This window comes from Arabidopsis lyrata (assembly GCF_000004255.2).
Source record: "Arabidopsis lyrata subsp. lyrata unplaced genomic scaffold ARALYscaffold_4, whole genome shotgun sequence".
In the NCBI taxonomy this organism is placed as follows: Eukaryota; Viridiplantae; Streptophyta; class Magnoliopsida; order Brassicales; family Brassicaceae; genus Arabidopsis; species Arabidopsis lyrata.
Window position 1 is genome coordinate 416,232 of NW_003302552.1, and position 17,434 is coordinate 433,665.

Consider the following 17,434-nt stretch of genomic DNA (forward strand, 5'->3'; position numbering starts at 1 on the left):
CAGGTAGCTGACATGATGAGAAAAATCAGGGAGAGCTCCATTGAATGGTTTCTTGCTCAGGAAATTGAGAGAGTGGAGGATGAGAGGCAGGACATTGGCCCGATCAGACACAATAACAAATGGAGACCTCCTGCTAAACCGTGGCTGAAGTGTAATGTTGGGTTCTCTTGGGACAAAGCTAAATGTACTAGTGGTGCGGCCTGGGTCCTTAGAAATTCTGAAGGCACTGTTTTGCTACATAGTAGAAGGGCTTTTGCAGTTATTGGCTCAAAACAGGATGCAGAATTAGAAAGCTGGTTTTGGGCTTTTGAAAGCATGAGAAGTTTGGATGTTCTTAATGTTATCTTTGCGGTTGAAGGTAAGGATATGGTGAATGATGTTTCAAGACCTCAGGCGTGGCCATCTTTCAAGTATCAAATAGGCAGAATTCTTTTGTTGCTTGGTCATATTGCAAACTGGAAGCTGGTTCATGAAGAAAGAAAGGCTAACTTAGGTGCCTTCCTCATTGCCTGTAGTGTGACAAGAGAGGATCGTAGTCAATCATACGTAGCACAAGGCTACCCTTTTTGGTTACAAGAAGTGTTCACTAATGAGAGTTGTATTGCTTAGGTGTAATACTCTTTTTGTCTCTGTTGGTGATTGCCCTTGATCCTTTTGTAAGGTTTATACCTAAACAGTTTTTTGGTTCTAATGAAAAATTCAGATGAAAAAAAAAAAAAAAAACTCGTAACTCGTAACTCGTAACTCGTAACTCGAATCATAGCGAATGATGATATTTTTTTGGGTCTAATCCGAATAAAAATTTTTTGTTTAGTGTGTCTTATTTTATCCAAAAAAAAATAGTGTCGATTATTGTTTCTTCTGGAAAGCCGCCGACAGAAAATTGTGGGCTCACATGAAATTTTTCCATGATGCGTCAAAAAGCAACCAAACGACTCCAAAATATCAACTCAACAAATCAAATTCTCTACACGCAACTTTCTTTCAAATCCAATCTCGATTCATTGAACCCGCGAAGACCCAGAAACCGAAATCGAAGACCCAACGAAACCCATTCATCGAAACCTCGAAATCCGTTGAAAGTTTGTTCCTTTTTGGTCGGAGATGGAGGCTTTGCCGGAGGATGAAGAGTACAGTTTCAGGGAAGTGGTGTTGCCGTCGTTGATTCCGGTAGTGCAGGAGCCGGAACTAGAGAGAGAAAGCGGAGAGAGAAGAAGAGGAAGAGATGTAATCGTAGCCGTTGATCATGGTCCCAATAGCAAACACGCCTTTGATTGGGCTCTCGTTCACTTCTGTCGTCTCGCCGATACTCTTCACCTTGTCCACGCCGTCTCAAGTTCGTTCTCTCTTCAATGTGAATAGTAAATAGTTTGATTTCGTGTTCTGTGTTCATTTCCATTTCCAGATCTGAAATCGGAGATTCTAAGTCTGGTTTTTGATTTTCTTCATAGGTGTTAAGAACGATGTTGTGTATGAGACGAGCCAAGCTCTCATGGAGAAACTAGCTATTGAGGCGTATCAAGTTGCCATGGTTAGGGTTTATTACCTTATGTTATCTCTTTTTTGGTGTGCCTAATAATGTTGTTTCTTGTTTGCTAAGTTAGGGTCTGAGAATTCAATACAATCAGGTGGCTATAGAAACAATAGTTCTAGTCTATTCATTAGTTGCATTTGCTAGCAACCACTAGTTCTTAGAATCGAAATCGTTGCTTAGTTTCTTCTCTTGAATCAAACACTACTAGTTCTAGTCTATTCATTTGCAAAAATTGTTGGTGTGTATGAGATGAGCCAACCGCTGATGGAGAAACTCGCTGTCGAGGCATTTCAAGTTGCCATGGTGCCTTATGTTATCTCTTTTTTTTTGGTTTTTCTGGTAATGTTTTGTAGAAGAAACTGTTTCTTAAGTTTTTTGGTCTTTTACTGTTTCTTGATTGTTTAAGTTAGTGTCTGAGAATCAAATACAATGAATTAGTTGGCTACTGAAACTATATGTAAAGTTTGAAGCTTAGAATCGAAATGGTCGATGTGTAGCTTAGTTTTGTCCCTTGAAACACTCGTTCTAGTCTATTCATTTGTCGCATTTGCTACCAACCGTGTTAATACAAAACCTCTGGTGTATTCTTTGAATTTAATGACTTAACTTGATACTGATTTTTTATGTTTAGGTAAAGAGTGTGGCTCGTATTGTTGAAGGCGATGCTGGTAAAGTAATCTGCAAGGAAGCAGAGAAAGTGAAGCCTGCTGCTGTAATTGTGGGCACACGAGGCCGGAGCTTAGTAAGAAGGTTTGTTTGATATACAGTAACAACTACTAGCTGTGATCTATATCAGTGTTTTTCTTCTTTCTTTTTCTGATTTTTGAGTTGGATGATTCTCTTTTGGAATCTTCTGCAGCGTGCTACAAGGGAGTGTAAGCGAGTATTGTTTCCACAATTGCAAATCCGCTCCCGTCATAATCGTTCCTGGGAAAGGTACATGACTATATCAATCAATCATCGTAAAACCCGAGTCATTTTCACAGTTCGTTTGTATAACTAAAAGAAACCTTGTGTTCTAATGCAGAAGCTGGAGACGAGTCGATTGTGGACTGGACACGTTCAGAAGATCCAAAACCCTGAAGAAAAGTTCAAGTATTTCCACGAAGACTGTTTTGTTTTTCATTTTTCTTTCGCTATTGTTGCAGTCTTTGTTTCTGTAAGTTCGTAAAGAAAACTTGAAATGCTTCTTCTTCGTCTCTTTGTGTGTGTATGTGTTTTGATTTGGGTTTTGTAGTTTCAAATTTCTGTATAAAACCTTTGCTCAGGAATGAAATTATTGTACGCAATGGTGTCATGTGTTTCAGACTTTTCACTAAACAAATCTATAGCAGAAACTATTTCTTTTACGCATTTGATCGAACACTTGGTGTGCGTCTTTGTGAAACATAGAAAGATAACAGATTTGTTGATTACTGGAGAGATAAGTCAACCATGGCGGAGTTTGGAGAGCTCGAAGCTCAAGATGGAGTTAGAATGCCATGGAACATCATCCCCGTCGCAACGAAGAAAGAACAATCAATCGACTCTGAAATTCCAGTTTCCGCCATTTACACACCTCTGAAACCTCTCGCCGATCATTCTCTTCTCCTTCCTTACTCTCCTCTCCGTTGCCGGACTTGTCGCTCCGTTCTAAACCCTTACTCCGTCGTCGATTTTTCCGCCTGTATTTGGGGTTGTCCTTTCTGCTTCAATCGGAATCCTTTCCCGCGTAATTACTCTTCAATCGCCGATAACAATCTCCCGCCGGAGCTTTTTCCACATTCCACAACTGTTGAGTATCTTTGTGACTCCTTCTCTTCTCCTTCTCCTCCTGTTTTCCTCTTCGTCGTTGATACTTGCTTGATCTCTGAAGAACTTGATTTCCTCAAATCATCTCTCTTCCAAGCTTTGGATCTTCTTCCTGATACCTCCATCGTCGGTCTCATTACCTTTGATTCATTAGTTCGTGTTTACGAGCTTGGATTCCCACACTGTACCAAATCTTACTTCTTCCATGGAAACAAAGACTGTACTAAAGATCAGCTCTTGGATCAGCTGAGTTTCTTCGTCAAGAACCCTAAACCTTCTTCAGGTGTCATTGCTGGTGCTAGAGATGGTCTCTCTTCCGACGACATTGCACGGTTTCTGTTACCGGCCTCCGATTGCCAGTTTACTCTTCACTCTGTTCGTAAATTCATTGCCTTTCAACTTATCTTCTCTTTATATATTCAACATTGTGTTCACTAGTTAACTTCTGTTTTGTTTCCTGGTTTAGGTTCTTGAGGAGCTGGGAAACAATCCCTGGCCCGTTGCACCTGATCACCGCCCTGCGAGATGCACTGGTGTTGCCCTCCGAATCGCTGCTGGTCTCTTAGGAGCTTGCTTTCCTGGCTCTGCTGCTCGAATCATGGCTTTTATTGGTGGACCTTCCACTGAAGGCCCTGGAGCTGTAAGTCTTTTCTCTTGTTAATCATATCCGTTGGTAGAAACTCGGTGCTAGCTGATGCTCTTTTATTGCCTTTTTCTAGATTGTTTCCCAGGAGCTTTCGGATCCAATTCGCTCTCATAAGGACATTGATAAAGATTCTGCTACGTATTACCACAATGCTGTCGAGTTCTATGAGATGCTTGCAAAACAACTCGTTCATCAAGGTCATGTTCTTGATGTTTTCGCAAGTTCTGTTGATCAGGTGATTGTATGGAGAAATTTGTTAGTACTCTTTTTCTTGTTTTATAGCTACCGTTTTTATTTATTATAAGCATCTCTAGGTAGGCATTGCTGAGCTCAAAGTTGCAGTTGAGCAGACTGGTGGATTTGTTGTGCTTGCTGAAAGTTTTGGCCACTCAGTATTTAGGGATTCTCTCAAACGCGTGTGTCAGTCAGGTGAAAATGATCTAGGCTTGTCCTCATGGTAATGGCTTACCTAACTTTCATGTATGTTTTCTTTATCGAAAATGAACAATCTTTTGTCTGCTATGTTTAGCTTCAGCGAGTTGTTTCTTATGATCTGTTTCCCTCTTACAGTGGTATATTTGAAATTAACTGCTCAAAGGATATCAAAGTTCAGGGAATTATTGGCCCTTGCGCATCTCTCGAAAAGGTATCATATAAAACTGTTAAAGGTATCTATTTTTCCTTGAGCTTGTTGTGATCACTTTCTGATGATTGTTTGCAGAAAGGACCGTTGTGCTCTGACACTGCCGTCGGTCAGGGACACACAAGCGCATGGAAGATGTGTGGCCTTGACAAAAACACTTCAATATGTTTGGTTTTTGAAATTGCTAAAAGGGATACAGCTGATGTTGTTTTGCAGTCGCAGAGCAATCAGTTTTACTTTCAATTTTTAACATAGTAAGGGATTTCAAGTTTTCCATCTTAAGTTATTATTGCAAGTTATGGATGTAATATGACACGCTTTCTGCTTACAGCTATCAGCACTCAAATGGTCAAACAAGACTCCGGGTAACAACTCTTTCAAGAAGATGGGTAATGGGAACTGAAAGCTTACAGGCAAGTTTTGAGTAGTATGTGAATCTACTGTCTTAAATAGGGAGCCATTTGGAAGAGATTCTTCTAACGTTTAGAGGATAGCATTTATATTACCACTTCAGTATGATTGGTGGTGTAATATATATGAGAAACGAGTTGCCACACCAGTTATATTATGGAAAATTTATGGCTTATTTCATCTTATGTTCTTAGTAATCCATTCTAAGCCAGGTTTGAGAATTGTTCAGTGGTTTTGTACATGGCTAGACTAATCCTGTTTTCTCTGCATATAACTATGGTCTCTAACTCTTCCTTGGAAATTGCGTTGTGAAGTATAGGAGTTGAGCAATGGTTTTGACCAAGAAGTAGCTGCTGTAGTAATGGCACGGCTTATTTCTTTCAAAATGGAGACTCAGGTACTCGATGATGAGAGCTAGAGTTAGATTCCTTAAGCTGAATAGCTGATAGAGGATATCATGTTTTAGTGTTTCTTAGGTTTCTTATTTGTTCTTTTACAGCCTGAGTTTAATCCCCAAAGGTGGCTCGATAAAGCTTTGATAAATATATGCACCTGGTTTGGAGATTACCAGAAAGGCAATCCTTCTTCCTTTAGCTTGTCTTCTCAGTTATCAATTTTCCCGCAGTTTGTGTTTCACTTGCGCCGATCTCAGTTTGTCCAGGTACTCTCTTCTCACTGCCCATAAATACATGAGAGACTGAAATTACTTTTAACGCTCAATTTTATCTTTTTGAGCTCATTTGGCTTTTCCCCTTTGTAGGTCTTTAACAACAGCCCAGACGAGACAGTATATTTTCGAATGATATTGTACAGAGAGAACGTTTCGAATTCAATCGTGATGATTCAACCTTCACTGATTTCTTTCTCATTCCATTCACCGCCAGAACCAATTCTTCTTGATGTAGCATCCATTGCAGCTGACAGAATCCTACTGTTGGATTCATACTTCACTCTTGTAATATTTCATGGTTCTACCATCGCCCAATGGCAAAAAGCTGGATACCATAATCAACCTGAACACCAGGTATTATCATCCATAATCTTAAAACAGAGATGATAAAAGTTGTCTTCTAGAGTCTGATCTTCATAAAAACTTGTCTTCTTTGCGCCAGGCATTTGAGCATCTGTTGCAATCACCTCGCGACTACGCAGACACAATCATCAATGAACGGTTTCCCACTCCGCGTCTTGTCATATGTGATCAGTATGGTTCACAGGTACCTCTCCTTCTTTGCTCATGCCTCCATTTTCCGACCAGAGTTAGTAAAAATTCCGAGCTAGAGGTTCCATTTGGATGCTTATTATTGTTGTTTTGGTTGTTTCTCTTGCTGTGTATTTTTGGCAGGCGCGTTTTCTTCTAGCAAAACTGAATCCTTCTGATGGCGAAGCTCCTCTTTCCGGGGAGAGTAATGTTTTCACAGATGATGTTAGCTTGTCTGTGTTTCTTGATCATCTTAGACGACTCATTGTTCACTGATATATGAGCCTGCCATTTAGCTAATGACTTGATTCGCACTCGTAACAGATATTTTTATGTTTACGTGAGAAAGTGACAAAAAGATTTAGGCAAGATTCCTTTTTCACATTAAACATAAGAGACCTTAAAAAAATGGAAAAGCACCAAAAAACTTGATCTTAATTTAAAAATGGAAAATCACCAAAACAACCTAACGTGAAAAGGAAAAGCAACAAAACCCATACTTCGTATCATCAATCTCCAAAATATTTCTATAAACAAAAATTGAAGATTCATTAAAGTTAAGGGGTCCAAACATAATTTAGAAGAACGTACATCCAATAATACAAGGGGTCCCTTGTACACAATTAAAAATTAAGGGGTCAAATTTGAAGAAATAGCTAAATAAGATCTTCTTAAAACGCTGCGTTTAGTAACTTGCTCTCCAAGGAGATCTACCGTGTTCTAGTCGCACCTGATTACAACCTAGAACTGTATATATATACACGTCGTCTTTGTGCTTGCAGAGAAAGAAAAACAGAAAAAGAGAAGGAACTTGCAGAGAAAGCAAAAAAAAAAGAAGAAGAAGCGAAGAAGAGAAACTAAAGATTCAGGTACTTTCTAGCTTCGAATCTCTTCATTGATTTCTTTCTTATGAATTACTTGTGATCGATAATGATGCTCGCGAGTTCTGTTTACGAATTTACTGAATCGTCGCAGCAAGTTTTGAGAAATTCGTTAGTTTTTGTTTGAATCTCTCTTAGGAATTTGGTCGAACACTTGGTGGGTATCTTGTTTATATGAATCGTTGTGAAATTGTTTTGTTTTTGCATCACAGAGTGTTTTCTTGCGAATGATTGATCTGATGATTTTGGTTGTCGAGAATCCGAATGGTTTTGGTTAGATGTTTAAGTTATGTTTGTGAGACTTTAGGGTTCTTGAGACTTGGTTTCGATTATTGGATTAACATAACTAATTGGATCATTCGTATTCATGAGATTTCTTTGTGTTTTTGGAGCAGGAACAAATGGCTTCCCAGACAAAGCAAACCGTGGTGGATACACAGAAAATTGAAACCGAGAACCCGCCAAAACCGGAAGTGCCTTTATCATCATGCAGGAAGAGGGTGAAGGATGATAATGCCACTTTCTTTGAAAACCTCAAGGATCACATGGATGAATTCATCCATGCCTCAATGGATGAACACAAGACTTGTTTCAAAAACACCATGAACAAGGTTCTTTCTCTATTCTCTACTATCTCCTGATGACACTCACATTCATGTATAGTCATATTCATTCACAGTACTAATCTATTATGAATAAACTCATCTTGAACTCTGCAACTCTATTGATGTATTGTGGATTCGGCATATCGTGTAGTCTTTGCAAGCAGTAGAAAAACCGTCGCTGATGTGTTTTATTCATCTTCAAGATGCTTGTTCATGATTAGAATGCATGATTATCTATGTCTATTATCTATTGTTGATCTGTCCCTTAACTCATGTGGTTGGATCTCTCAGATGTTCGGGACCTTTTCGAAGTCGGATGCAGTTGCAGAGAAGCAATTTGAGGCTAAGGAAGTCGTCGAGATTCACTCTCCTCTTCAGGCAGCAGTGACTAAGTAGAGGATTCACAACTACTGAGCTCAGAAAAACTATGAAGTGTTTTCTTTTTCTTTTATCTTGTTTAAAGTTTTAGAACAACTTTCTATGGTGTGCACAAATACTCTTCAAGTATTTGGGTGTTAATACTCTTAGAACCTGCTATCTTTAATCTATTCTAATATCAGACAACTTGTTTCTAGACCATTGCATTAATCATCTTTACTAATTTCATTTAATATGCAAGTCTTTATCATGATTACATCCATAGAAGCATACCAATATCTTGCAAAAATCATTCCCTGCTTTATACTTTGTTTAAATACTAAATAGATAACATTGATTGCCATTTAACAATTTTATGAACATATGACCATGGATCGCCAAACTTATATATAAAAGTTGCAAAAACATTCGTTGGTTTGGCTTGGAATCCTCTGTTATGAACTTATGATTATGAAATTATATAAACTTTTTTAATAATAATTATATTAAAAAAAATTGTTAGGCTTGATAAATTATTGTTAAAAAGTTGATATTTTGGTGCAATTGTATATATTTCTTCGTAATTGGCGGATTGGATCCGCCCTCTTGTATTGGCGGATAAGACTTAAAACACTTAACCCTAGCTGTGGAATTTTTTTTACTTGAGGAAAGAAATATATCTTGGCTAACAATTTGCAATATCTTATCCAAAATACGGTTAGAATGGTATTGTTTCAATGTTAGTGTGCTGTGTTTCAATGAAACAGTTTTATCTTTATTAAGAAATATCTTTTCACAAAATTATAGATTTTTACTTTTTCCCCAAGAAGAATGTACATACAATTGTTCTCAGATAAAATTTTGCCCTTAACAGATTTTTACTTTTACCTCAAACATAATTCTTTTTTATGTTTAAGGGGGTGTTCTTGAAAATCTTTGATTTAAAATCCATGATTGAATAATAGAGAAGCAACTAGGGATTAACAAAATACATTTACTAACCTTTATTTTCTCTGTTCCTAATTGATTGTTGTTCTAGCATTTTTTTTTCCAAAAAATGGATTTTTTAGTTCTTTTTTTCTTTTTTTTCTTATTGATTCATATTATAAATCGTAAACTCAAGACTCCATGATTAAATTTATCAAATTACTATTGGTTCGTTCATAGCTATTGAAAAATGTTTGATATAAAAAATAATACTGTAATGATTAAATCTTGTCTAAACAAAAAGATAGGTTGAAACTAACTCAGGTTCGATCCACCCTAAAAACAAAAATCACATTTGTTTGGGTGTGGGAAGTCTGGGCTTGGGTTTTGGCCCAAGCAATTCACATGGTATCCAAGATTAGCCTAACTGGATACCCCAGACATTAGTCGGAAAGCATTCCAAACTTGGGGTTAGGCAGTGTGGTAGTCCAACACCTAGATGTTGGCGACGAGTCCACATGGTACCAATTCGGCAACACCTAGGCATGTCAATCGGGCTAGCCTGGCCCGGCCCGAAGCCCGCAAAACCCGTACATATTTGAGCCCGGCTCAGCCCGTCCGTAAAAATTCCGAGCCTATATTTTAAAACCCGGCCCGGCCCTAACAGGGCTACATGGCTTTTCCGGGCTACATAGCTTTTCCGGGCTTTTTTGGACTTTTCTTCCGACAACAAAAAAACAAACTTATAATTTATAATATCTCTTAAAAAAAATCTATATATGAAAGGAGTCAATCAAAATTTAAATAACCACTAACACTAATTTAGTTTTTTAAAAAGAGAATTAAAATCAAATAAATAATTCAAATAAATTGTTTAAACTTATACTAGATAAAATATAAAATAAAAATAATTCAAATTAGGTAGTAGAGATAATATTTGTTTCTTAGATTTATAGTAATACACAATTAAAAAACTTAGTTTAGGATTTTAAACTCTATCAAAAACTTTTTTTACAACAAATGTTACAATTAAACGAAAATATTAACAAAAAAAAAGGGTCTAAATATTTTTTAAAGGGCTTTTCGGGCTAGCCCGAGCCCGGCCGGGCTAAGCCCAAAAAACCCTTTAGCCAGAACGGGCTTAGCCCGAAGGCCCGATTTTTCCTGGACATATATTTTGAAGCCCGAGCCCGGTGTTTTTTAAGGCTGGGCCGGGCTAGCCCGCGGGCTTTGGCCCGAATTGACATGTCTAGTTCCCTCCGGGCTGACCGGATCAGCCGATCGGATATATATATATTAAAAAAAAAAAAAGATAAGTCCGATACAAAAATTAGAGTTTTCTAAGGATCAAAGATTAGAGAATATGGCTCTGTGGTTTCTGTTTGCGCACACAACCATGGGAGTCTCTTATGATCCTCACTTGGAAGACGGACTACGGCATGACTCTTCCTCCCTTAAGAATTTACCACATTATGTGGATGTTAAGTTAAGTATACATTTACATAGTTCATATGTAGTTAACTTATACATTGAGAATTAGTTCATTTTACATATAGAGTCATCTATATTTAACTAAACATTAACTTTACATCGACATGGTTGTTATATTCCCAAATAGTTAACTACTTACACAAAATAGTTACTTCATTTCCTTGTTCTCCTAATTTTCATTTTCAATCAAACTCAGTTGTTGTTGTTATGAGTTTAAGATCTTGTCTAGTATTACAGACACAACTCAGAAGTATTCTTTGCCCTATATCATAAACAGAACAAAATAAACAAACTTTTTCAGAGAACAAGGTATTAATAGTTGAGCAACAACATAATTATTCTAGAAACTTAGACAAACAGTTTTATGTAGTATTGGATTGCTACAAATGTTTACTGATAAAAAATACAGTTCTATGCTAACAATGTCTGATGAGAAGAAGATTAACATCAAATTCTTCAAAGCAAATGATTAACATTTTTTTCTCCTTGTATATTCTCTCATCAACCAATAAAAATCCCTGGCCCTGACCATGGATGGAGATTCTCCATTTCCTAAGTTCTTTTCTTCAAAGATTCCAAGAAACAAGAAAATAAAAATAACTCTACTGTTATAGGCTGCTACTATGGCTGATTTAGGACCAGTCTTGTGTCTGTGGATACTTTTTTCCCTCAAATGGGAATAGCTCTTATGGGATTCCTGGTGATAATATGCCATTTCCTTCTTTTGCGTAAAGTTTGTCCGAATCAAATTTTGTAAAGGGATCATTCTTTTGTTGATAATAATATCTCACCACTATCCTCAAAAAATCCTTCTAAAACATATTGAGCTACAGAAACTTCCATTATAGTGTGATTACTTCAGGTTCGGGTTCTTCTCCAAGTTGCGCAAAAGGAGCAAACCACTAGGAGAGGAATCAGAATACTTAGTTTTTGTTTCTTGCTAGATTTGGGGATAAGGGTTCCAAATATCAACATAAATTTTGTAACAAATTTAAAAAGCTTACTCTTTACCTTCCTTTTCATACAGATTCCTTGTAAGCTACTCCTGGTAAATTCTCAACAATGATCACTGGAGCTAGAATCAAGACAGATATTGGAATAAAATCCTCAAGCCTTTACTGGTGTAATAGTGAAAAAGTAAAAATAAGCCTTGCTCAAAAACAAGCAAGTGACCTTATGAACTCAAGATTATTATTTCCACAACTAAAGAACCTAAATGTGGGGAAAGTGTTTCATTTTTACCATTTTAATACCTAGGCAAAGAGGGTCGCTGTGAAGAATCGTGACGATGAGAATATCAGTAGTGCAATGCCTACTAGCAGAATTTCTTAGCAACTTGCAATCTATTATCTCTCTGGAATATATTGTGCCCCAAGGCCTCATTATTATTAAGATTCTTTCTCTGTTTAAAGTTTTCCTTCTCGATAAGAAGTTTCGCCCTAACCAAACCACGACATCTTAGAAACAGAACCATCCATATCATAACTAGAATAAAAATATCTAGATCTTGAGATAATTTGGATCACAGAAACGAAAATATCTTTATAGAAGTGCTTATATTGGCATATATCCAGAAAGAGAGCAAATTAGAGTATCATAAGACCTCTACAAGTAAGGGAATATCATCTTAATTACTTTGCCAAGCTAATAACACTTAGTGAAACTATAATCAAGAAAGATCCAAGAAGTATGGTTCTTAGTAGCTTTACTTTAAAAAATGTGTAGGCAATAACTTTACAAAGTCTTGGAGTCTTTTGAAAACTAACCTGATTCAATAGCCATAACTGATAAGATATGAGTATGGTCGTCCATCTCCCATGGCACTTTGAGTCACCTGTGTTTCCGAGAGAGGAAAATCTTGAGACTTTAAATCAATCTGTCAACTTTACTATGAGCTAAAATCAAACAACAAGTGCATCATTAATGAACAACCTTTGTTGCATGAAAAGAAAATCTTCAAATCTTTAAAGAATGACATAACCATGAAACAAAATGCTCACTTTCTGAGTTAAAACCAAACAACAAGTGGATCATTGATGCATGTTGTCTTTTTGCCAAGTATGTATATAGTCCTATTGTGCATTATTTGGTGTGATCTTTTTAGCAACCTAATTTAGTTACAGGACAATAATCTATTTGCCCATCCCAACCCTGGATTCTTACCAAACAAGGTAACTAATTGTTCTTGTGAAACATCAGTGTTTATAATACGACAACAAACCATTATAATATGTAAAAATTTTGGTTCCTGCCCATATGCAATAATGCAGACACCAAAGAACAGGAAAAAAAAAACAATTTGAATATCCACCAAGAAAAGTGATTATTTAACAAATTAACAACCAAGAATCCACATTAGACAATATATGACCAAGAAAAACACAGTTGCCTAACTTCAAGGAGATGGACCCAACAAGGCAAGGAAAAAAAAGGTAGGTAAACAATGTTGACCTTTTTTTTTCAACAACAACAAAACACACAAAAAATGTCGATGATTGTACGGAAAGATCTATACAGCTAAATAACTTGATATGATGTCCATGGCAGAGAATCTCAAGGTAAAGCTCTGCCCCCACTTTCCTTTAAGAATTCTTCTTATACAAGAGAATATATGACTTATGGTGAACACACGAAAAGCTCTAATTTTGTGTTTGTGGATACAAATTAATCCTCACAATGTTTCAAATCACTGAGATTTTTTATAAGAAGGAAATCTGAATAGTCAATGAAAATCATCTGTCAATAGAGACTTGTCCCTAACTTTAATCCAAAGGCTTGTAATTTTCCTAGTCTCGCGAGCACGTGAGCTTTGTGCTGTGATTAGAGACCAGACTGTTCCATGACTTAAGTACCATAGGTAGAGAGATTTTCCTAACTATTTATTACCTAAACTGTTTCTTTTGACAACAAGCTTAATCTAGAGAATGACGTCATAACCACTAATTGGGAAAGAAAAGTAAACACATTAGTTATAACATTTATAGAAAAGTGTCTCTAGGGAGCATCATATGCCAAATATGGATAGAAAAACGCAATCTTTGGTTGATTAGTTTGGATCTTTGATACTGATCTCCACAACAAAATTTGCTCATATTATTTTCTAGCTATAGAGACAAAGACTTAAAATTCTCTTTGTTTTGGCAAAGATATCTTTAACAACTGGGCCTACCTCACACCAAAACCTCTTTATAAAGAGCAAGGACTCTGCGACATCTGTGCAACATATCATTTCCTCAGAATCTCTTTCTTATTTTAACACAAAACCAAACATCAACTTTAGTTACTAAACAATGGCATCAGGCTCAATGTCTTCTTATGGCTCTGGCTCATGGACTGTTAAGCAGAACAAAGCCTTTGAGCGTGCTCTAGCAGTCTATGACCAAGACACTCCTGACCGTTGGCACAATATTGCTAGATCTGTTGGTGGTAAAACACCCGAAGAAGCTAAGAGACAATATGACCTTCTCGTGCGTGACATCGAAAGCATCGAGAATGGTCACGTGCCGTTCCCTGACTACAAGACTACTACTGGAAACAGCAACAGAGGCAGGCTGCGTGATGAGGAAAAGAGGTAATAAGACACATTTTATACTAATAACAACTAAATCAACTTTGTTTATCCATAATAGCCCACTATTAAGATACTTCTATAGCATGACAAGAAAACATAAAAAAGGGCATGTCTGTTTCAGCAGAAAGCTTGTTACTTTACAAAGATTCTCTTATATTAAAGTTATGAGAGGCTCTAAATCATCCAAGTGTTCTCTTCTCAGTGTTCTTGAGGCTTTATCACAACACAAACTAAAAGCTCCCATATAAAAAAAATATGCCTAGAAATAGAATCATTCCTTGTCAATATTAATTGATTCCCAAATCTTTCACCAAGAAACTTCCAGAAACCTATGAAACTCGAACCAACAAGATTTTAATCTCTCTTCTTTTTGCAGGATGAGAAGCATGAAGCTGCAGTGAAACAAGAAGCAACAAAAAAAAAAAAAACTAACTACGTATGATCGTCAAGAAAATAAAAGAGAATCACTTCAGGGAGATGTGTTTTTCTCAATGTCTGACGAATCAATGTTTTTTTTCTTGCAATTTCTCATGTTTTCCCTAAGAATTGGTTTTTTTTTTTGAGGCAAAAAAAAGCACTCGAATTAGTTAACCAAAATCTGTATTTAGGGTTCTTCGTAATGAAAAATCCATTGTCTAAAATCACAATAAAAATGTTGATTATATATTACTATCAAGCTTTAACGAATAATTCAGTCACGGATTAATCTCAACCAATCTGAATCAATGTTGCTTCAAAATGGAAAAATCCAAAGTGATAAATCAATTAAATATAATGGAGAATCCAATAATGGAAAAAGTATATGCGAATCGGACAAGAAGAAGTCTCGAAATCAACGAATCAATTAACCAATCTCTATTTTTAGGGTTCTTCGAAATTTGGGAATTTTTTTTTATCAAATTATTCAACTTTGAATGTTGATAATTGGTGAATCACTGTTTATTGATAATCAAATCATGTCACGGGAAGATAAAAACTCACCTCGAAAAATCTGCAATTTCTGATCGCAATCTTCAAAATCCAGCGAAAATCAAATAGAGTTTCAAAATTTTGGGAATTTTATAGAAAACCAAAACCCCCAAATTTTCAATTCAACAGTTTTTTTTTTTTGGTATAGAGAGGAAAAAACAAAATTAGGCGGGAAATCTGATTGTTCAAAAAGTATGTCAAGTGCAATTAATTAGTTATACCACAGATATACCGTACGGATACGATTTTGTACCCATGTACGGTATACCAATACACATGCATATGTCCCTCACCGTATTCTTTTTTTTATGAATACAGTCATTTTATTTCTTAAACTGAAGTATATCCACTAAAGGACAAGTAAAACTTGTATTTTGTTCGTGTTATCTTTGATAAAATGCCAAAGAGAAAAACAGAATGACTAGAACCCAGATTATCTTTGGTTAATGGATTTCAGCGGATTGTGAGAAGCTCCTTATTTTGATTAAGCGATGGGTACAGAAAAATCAAGAATTTTGTGAGAGAATATGGTCAAAAATACTTCTGAAAGATTACTTCTAAGCTTTCCAAGTATCAAAGAATACCTCTGAGCAATGTTAGATCTCCAAGTATAGACCAAGAGTTTTCATTTGGTTATGAAGTTCACTTTACTATCTCTAAGGAGAAAAGGGATCTATGTCTACATCTTCAAGTGAGCATTGAAAGACTCAAGCTCCTATTAAGTCAACAAATTTGCGGTTTCAAACTTAGCGTAGTTGTTCCACTCACGATAAGTTTGCGGGAGAGTTTTAGAGCATTTATAGCAAGGCCAAGATTATGAATCTATGATATTGGAAAAGCCCAGGCCATGTAATTAGATCTAAGCAAGTAGGTTCATATATATAGTCTCTTGTAATTAACATCAAATAGTCAATCTTGAGAGTTGCCTCAAAACTACTCTACTTCTTCATCTTATGAAATATCAAATCTTGTGTTTTTGGTGACAATCAATAAAGTTCTTTACTTTTATCTTTCTTTGCATAATAAAGCTCTTAATGAGCTATCTAGGCCTGGGCATTCGGGTTCGGTTCTTTTTTTCGGGTATCGGGTCTATTCAGGTAGGGGGTCAAGACCCATTCGGGTATTCTAAAAATTCGGTTCGGGTTCGGGTCGGTTCGGGTATTTTAATAAAAAAAGCAAAATACCCGAAAATAACCAAAAATACCCGAAATATTTTCGGGTTCGGGTTTTTAACTCATATATACCCAAATCTAACCGAAATACCCGATTTCTCAAAAATACATTGGTTACTCTTTACCCAAATATAACCAAAAATATCTAAAAATACTAAAATTACCCAAAAGAAAACTACATCATTAGTTACTTTTTAACCAAATATATCCAAATGTATCCGAATTACTCAAAAATACCTAATATATTCGGATTTATGATTGTAATTTTAGGTATTTTGGGTATTATAAATATAAATATAACTAATATTTTTAGGTGTATATTTGTATTCGGGTACATTCGGGTACATTCGGGTATTGGATTCGGTTCGGGTTCGGTTCGGGTTTTTTTCGGGTAGGAGGTTAGGACCCATTCGGGTATTTTTAAAAATCGGGTTCGGGTTCGGTTCGGGTATTTTTCGGGTTTTTCGGTTCGGGTATTCGGTTCCGGGTATTTTGCCCAGGCCTAGAGCTATCTTATTTTCAGTTTTAGATTTCAATGTTAATAAGAGCTTGAATCCTACTAGCTATGGATTTTCCTACATGAACAACCGTATCATATTTTGTATGTAAATAATATTCTATCGAATTGGTATATTTATGCTATCCATCGAATAAATAGATGTTGACAAACATAGCACACTGATGGGTGTTATATAATCATAGATTTTTTGTTTGAATTGAATGTAAAATTGTATTCAACCAAAAACTTTTGTACAATGAATACGACTGTTTGTTCTAGAGTTTCAATAAAATAAAATAAAAAGAGAGTTTGAGGAAATATATATAAATGGTCTTGATTTTGGTGTTGATCGAGTAGAGAACCACAAATTTAGGCCGTTATATGATCTCCTAAGTCGCTGATTGAGTTGATGCGATTCCGGACAATTTTTCCAATGAATTTGCATTAATGTAACTGAGCTTTTGGAGATCCATGTGTCTTCTTGCGTTTCTCTCATTGCCAAATGTGGTATTGTGGTATAAAGTGGTTTGGAAATTGGAAGACTACAATTATGGATTTTAAATCTAGATAATTAACTTTAGGATGATTGAATAATATCCTCTAAATTTTTAACTATTGTTCCAAATATGTAAATAACTTCCTTTTTTTCTTTAAAATACTAACCAAGACGAATAAGGTCCAAACCATGTTGGAGAGCTGATTCTATGACGAACCCAATGCCGGATGAAACCAGTAG

At 36.1% G+C, this 17,434-nt stretch overlaps 4 protein-coding genes across 7 annotated transcripts; all 4 read left to right on the plus strand.

Moving 5' to 3' along the window:
- The first annotated feature begins 893 nt into the window (after window positions 1-893).
- LOC9316459 (universal stress protein PHOS32) lies at window positions 894-2,840 on the plus strand. Of its 4 annotated transcripts, none has more exons than XM_021028526.1 (5): window positions 894-1,354; window positions 1,452-1,531; window positions 2,166-2,284; window positions 2,394-2,470; window positions 2,559-2,840. In XM_021028526.1, exons 1-5 carry the CDS (start codon window positions 1,105-1,107, stop codon window positions 2,615-2,617), a joined length of 585 nt encoding a protein of 194 aa, XP_020884185.1. In that variant the 5' UTR covers window positions 894-1,104; the 3' UTR covers window positions 2,618-2,840. The 4 variants fall into 4 exon arrangements, with proteins under 4 accessions (XP_020884185.1, XP_020884187.1, XP_020884188.1 ...); XM_021028528.1 differs by having other exon boundaries at window positions 2,562-2,840; XM_021028529.1 differs by having other exon boundaries at window positions 894-1,336.
- Window positions 2,841-2,873: 33 nt separating this feature from the next.
- LOC9314629 (protein transport protein SEC23) lies at window positions 2,874-6,595 on the plus strand. Its single transcript, XM_021028525.1, has 12 exons — window positions 2,874-3,700; window positions 3,792-3,965; window positions 4,045-4,206; window positions 4,286-4,428; window positions 4,542-4,617; window positions 4,693-4,868; window positions 4,946-5,027; window positions 5,345-5,422; window positions 5,525-5,686; window positions 5,786-6,049; window positions 6,138-6,242; window positions 6,371-6,595. Exons 1-12 carry the CDS (start codon window positions 2,969-2,971, stop codon window positions 6,500-6,502), a joined length of 2,286 nt encoding a protein of 761 aa, XP_020884184.1. The 5' UTR covers window positions 2,874-2,968; the 3' UTR covers window positions 6,503-6,595.
- Window positions 6,596-7,003: 408 nt separating this feature from the next.
- On the plus strand, window positions 7,004-8,323 carry LOC9314630. Its single transcript, XM_002878517.2, has 3 exons — window positions 7,004-7,095; window positions 7,503-7,718; window positions 8,004-8,323. Exons 2-3 carry the CDS (start codon window positions 7,509-7,511, stop codon window positions 8,106-8,108), a joined length of 315 nt encoding a protein of 104 aa, XP_002878563.1. The 5' UTR covers window positions 7,004-7,095; window positions 7,503-7,508; the 3' UTR covers window positions 8,109-8,323.
- Window positions 8,324-13,652: 5,329 nt separating this feature from the next.
- LOC9314631 (protein RADIALIS-like 2) lies at window positions 13,653-14,734 on the plus strand. The gene is made up of 2 exons (XM_002878518.2): window positions 13,653-14,058; window positions 14,435-14,734. Exons 1-2 carry the CDS (start codon window positions 13,778-13,780, stop codon window positions 14,457-14,459), a joined length of 306 nt encoding a protein of 101 aa, XP_002878564.2. The 5' UTR covers window positions 13,653-13,777; the 3' UTR covers window positions 14,460-14,734.
- Window positions 14,735-17,434: the final 2,700 nt, after the last annotated feature.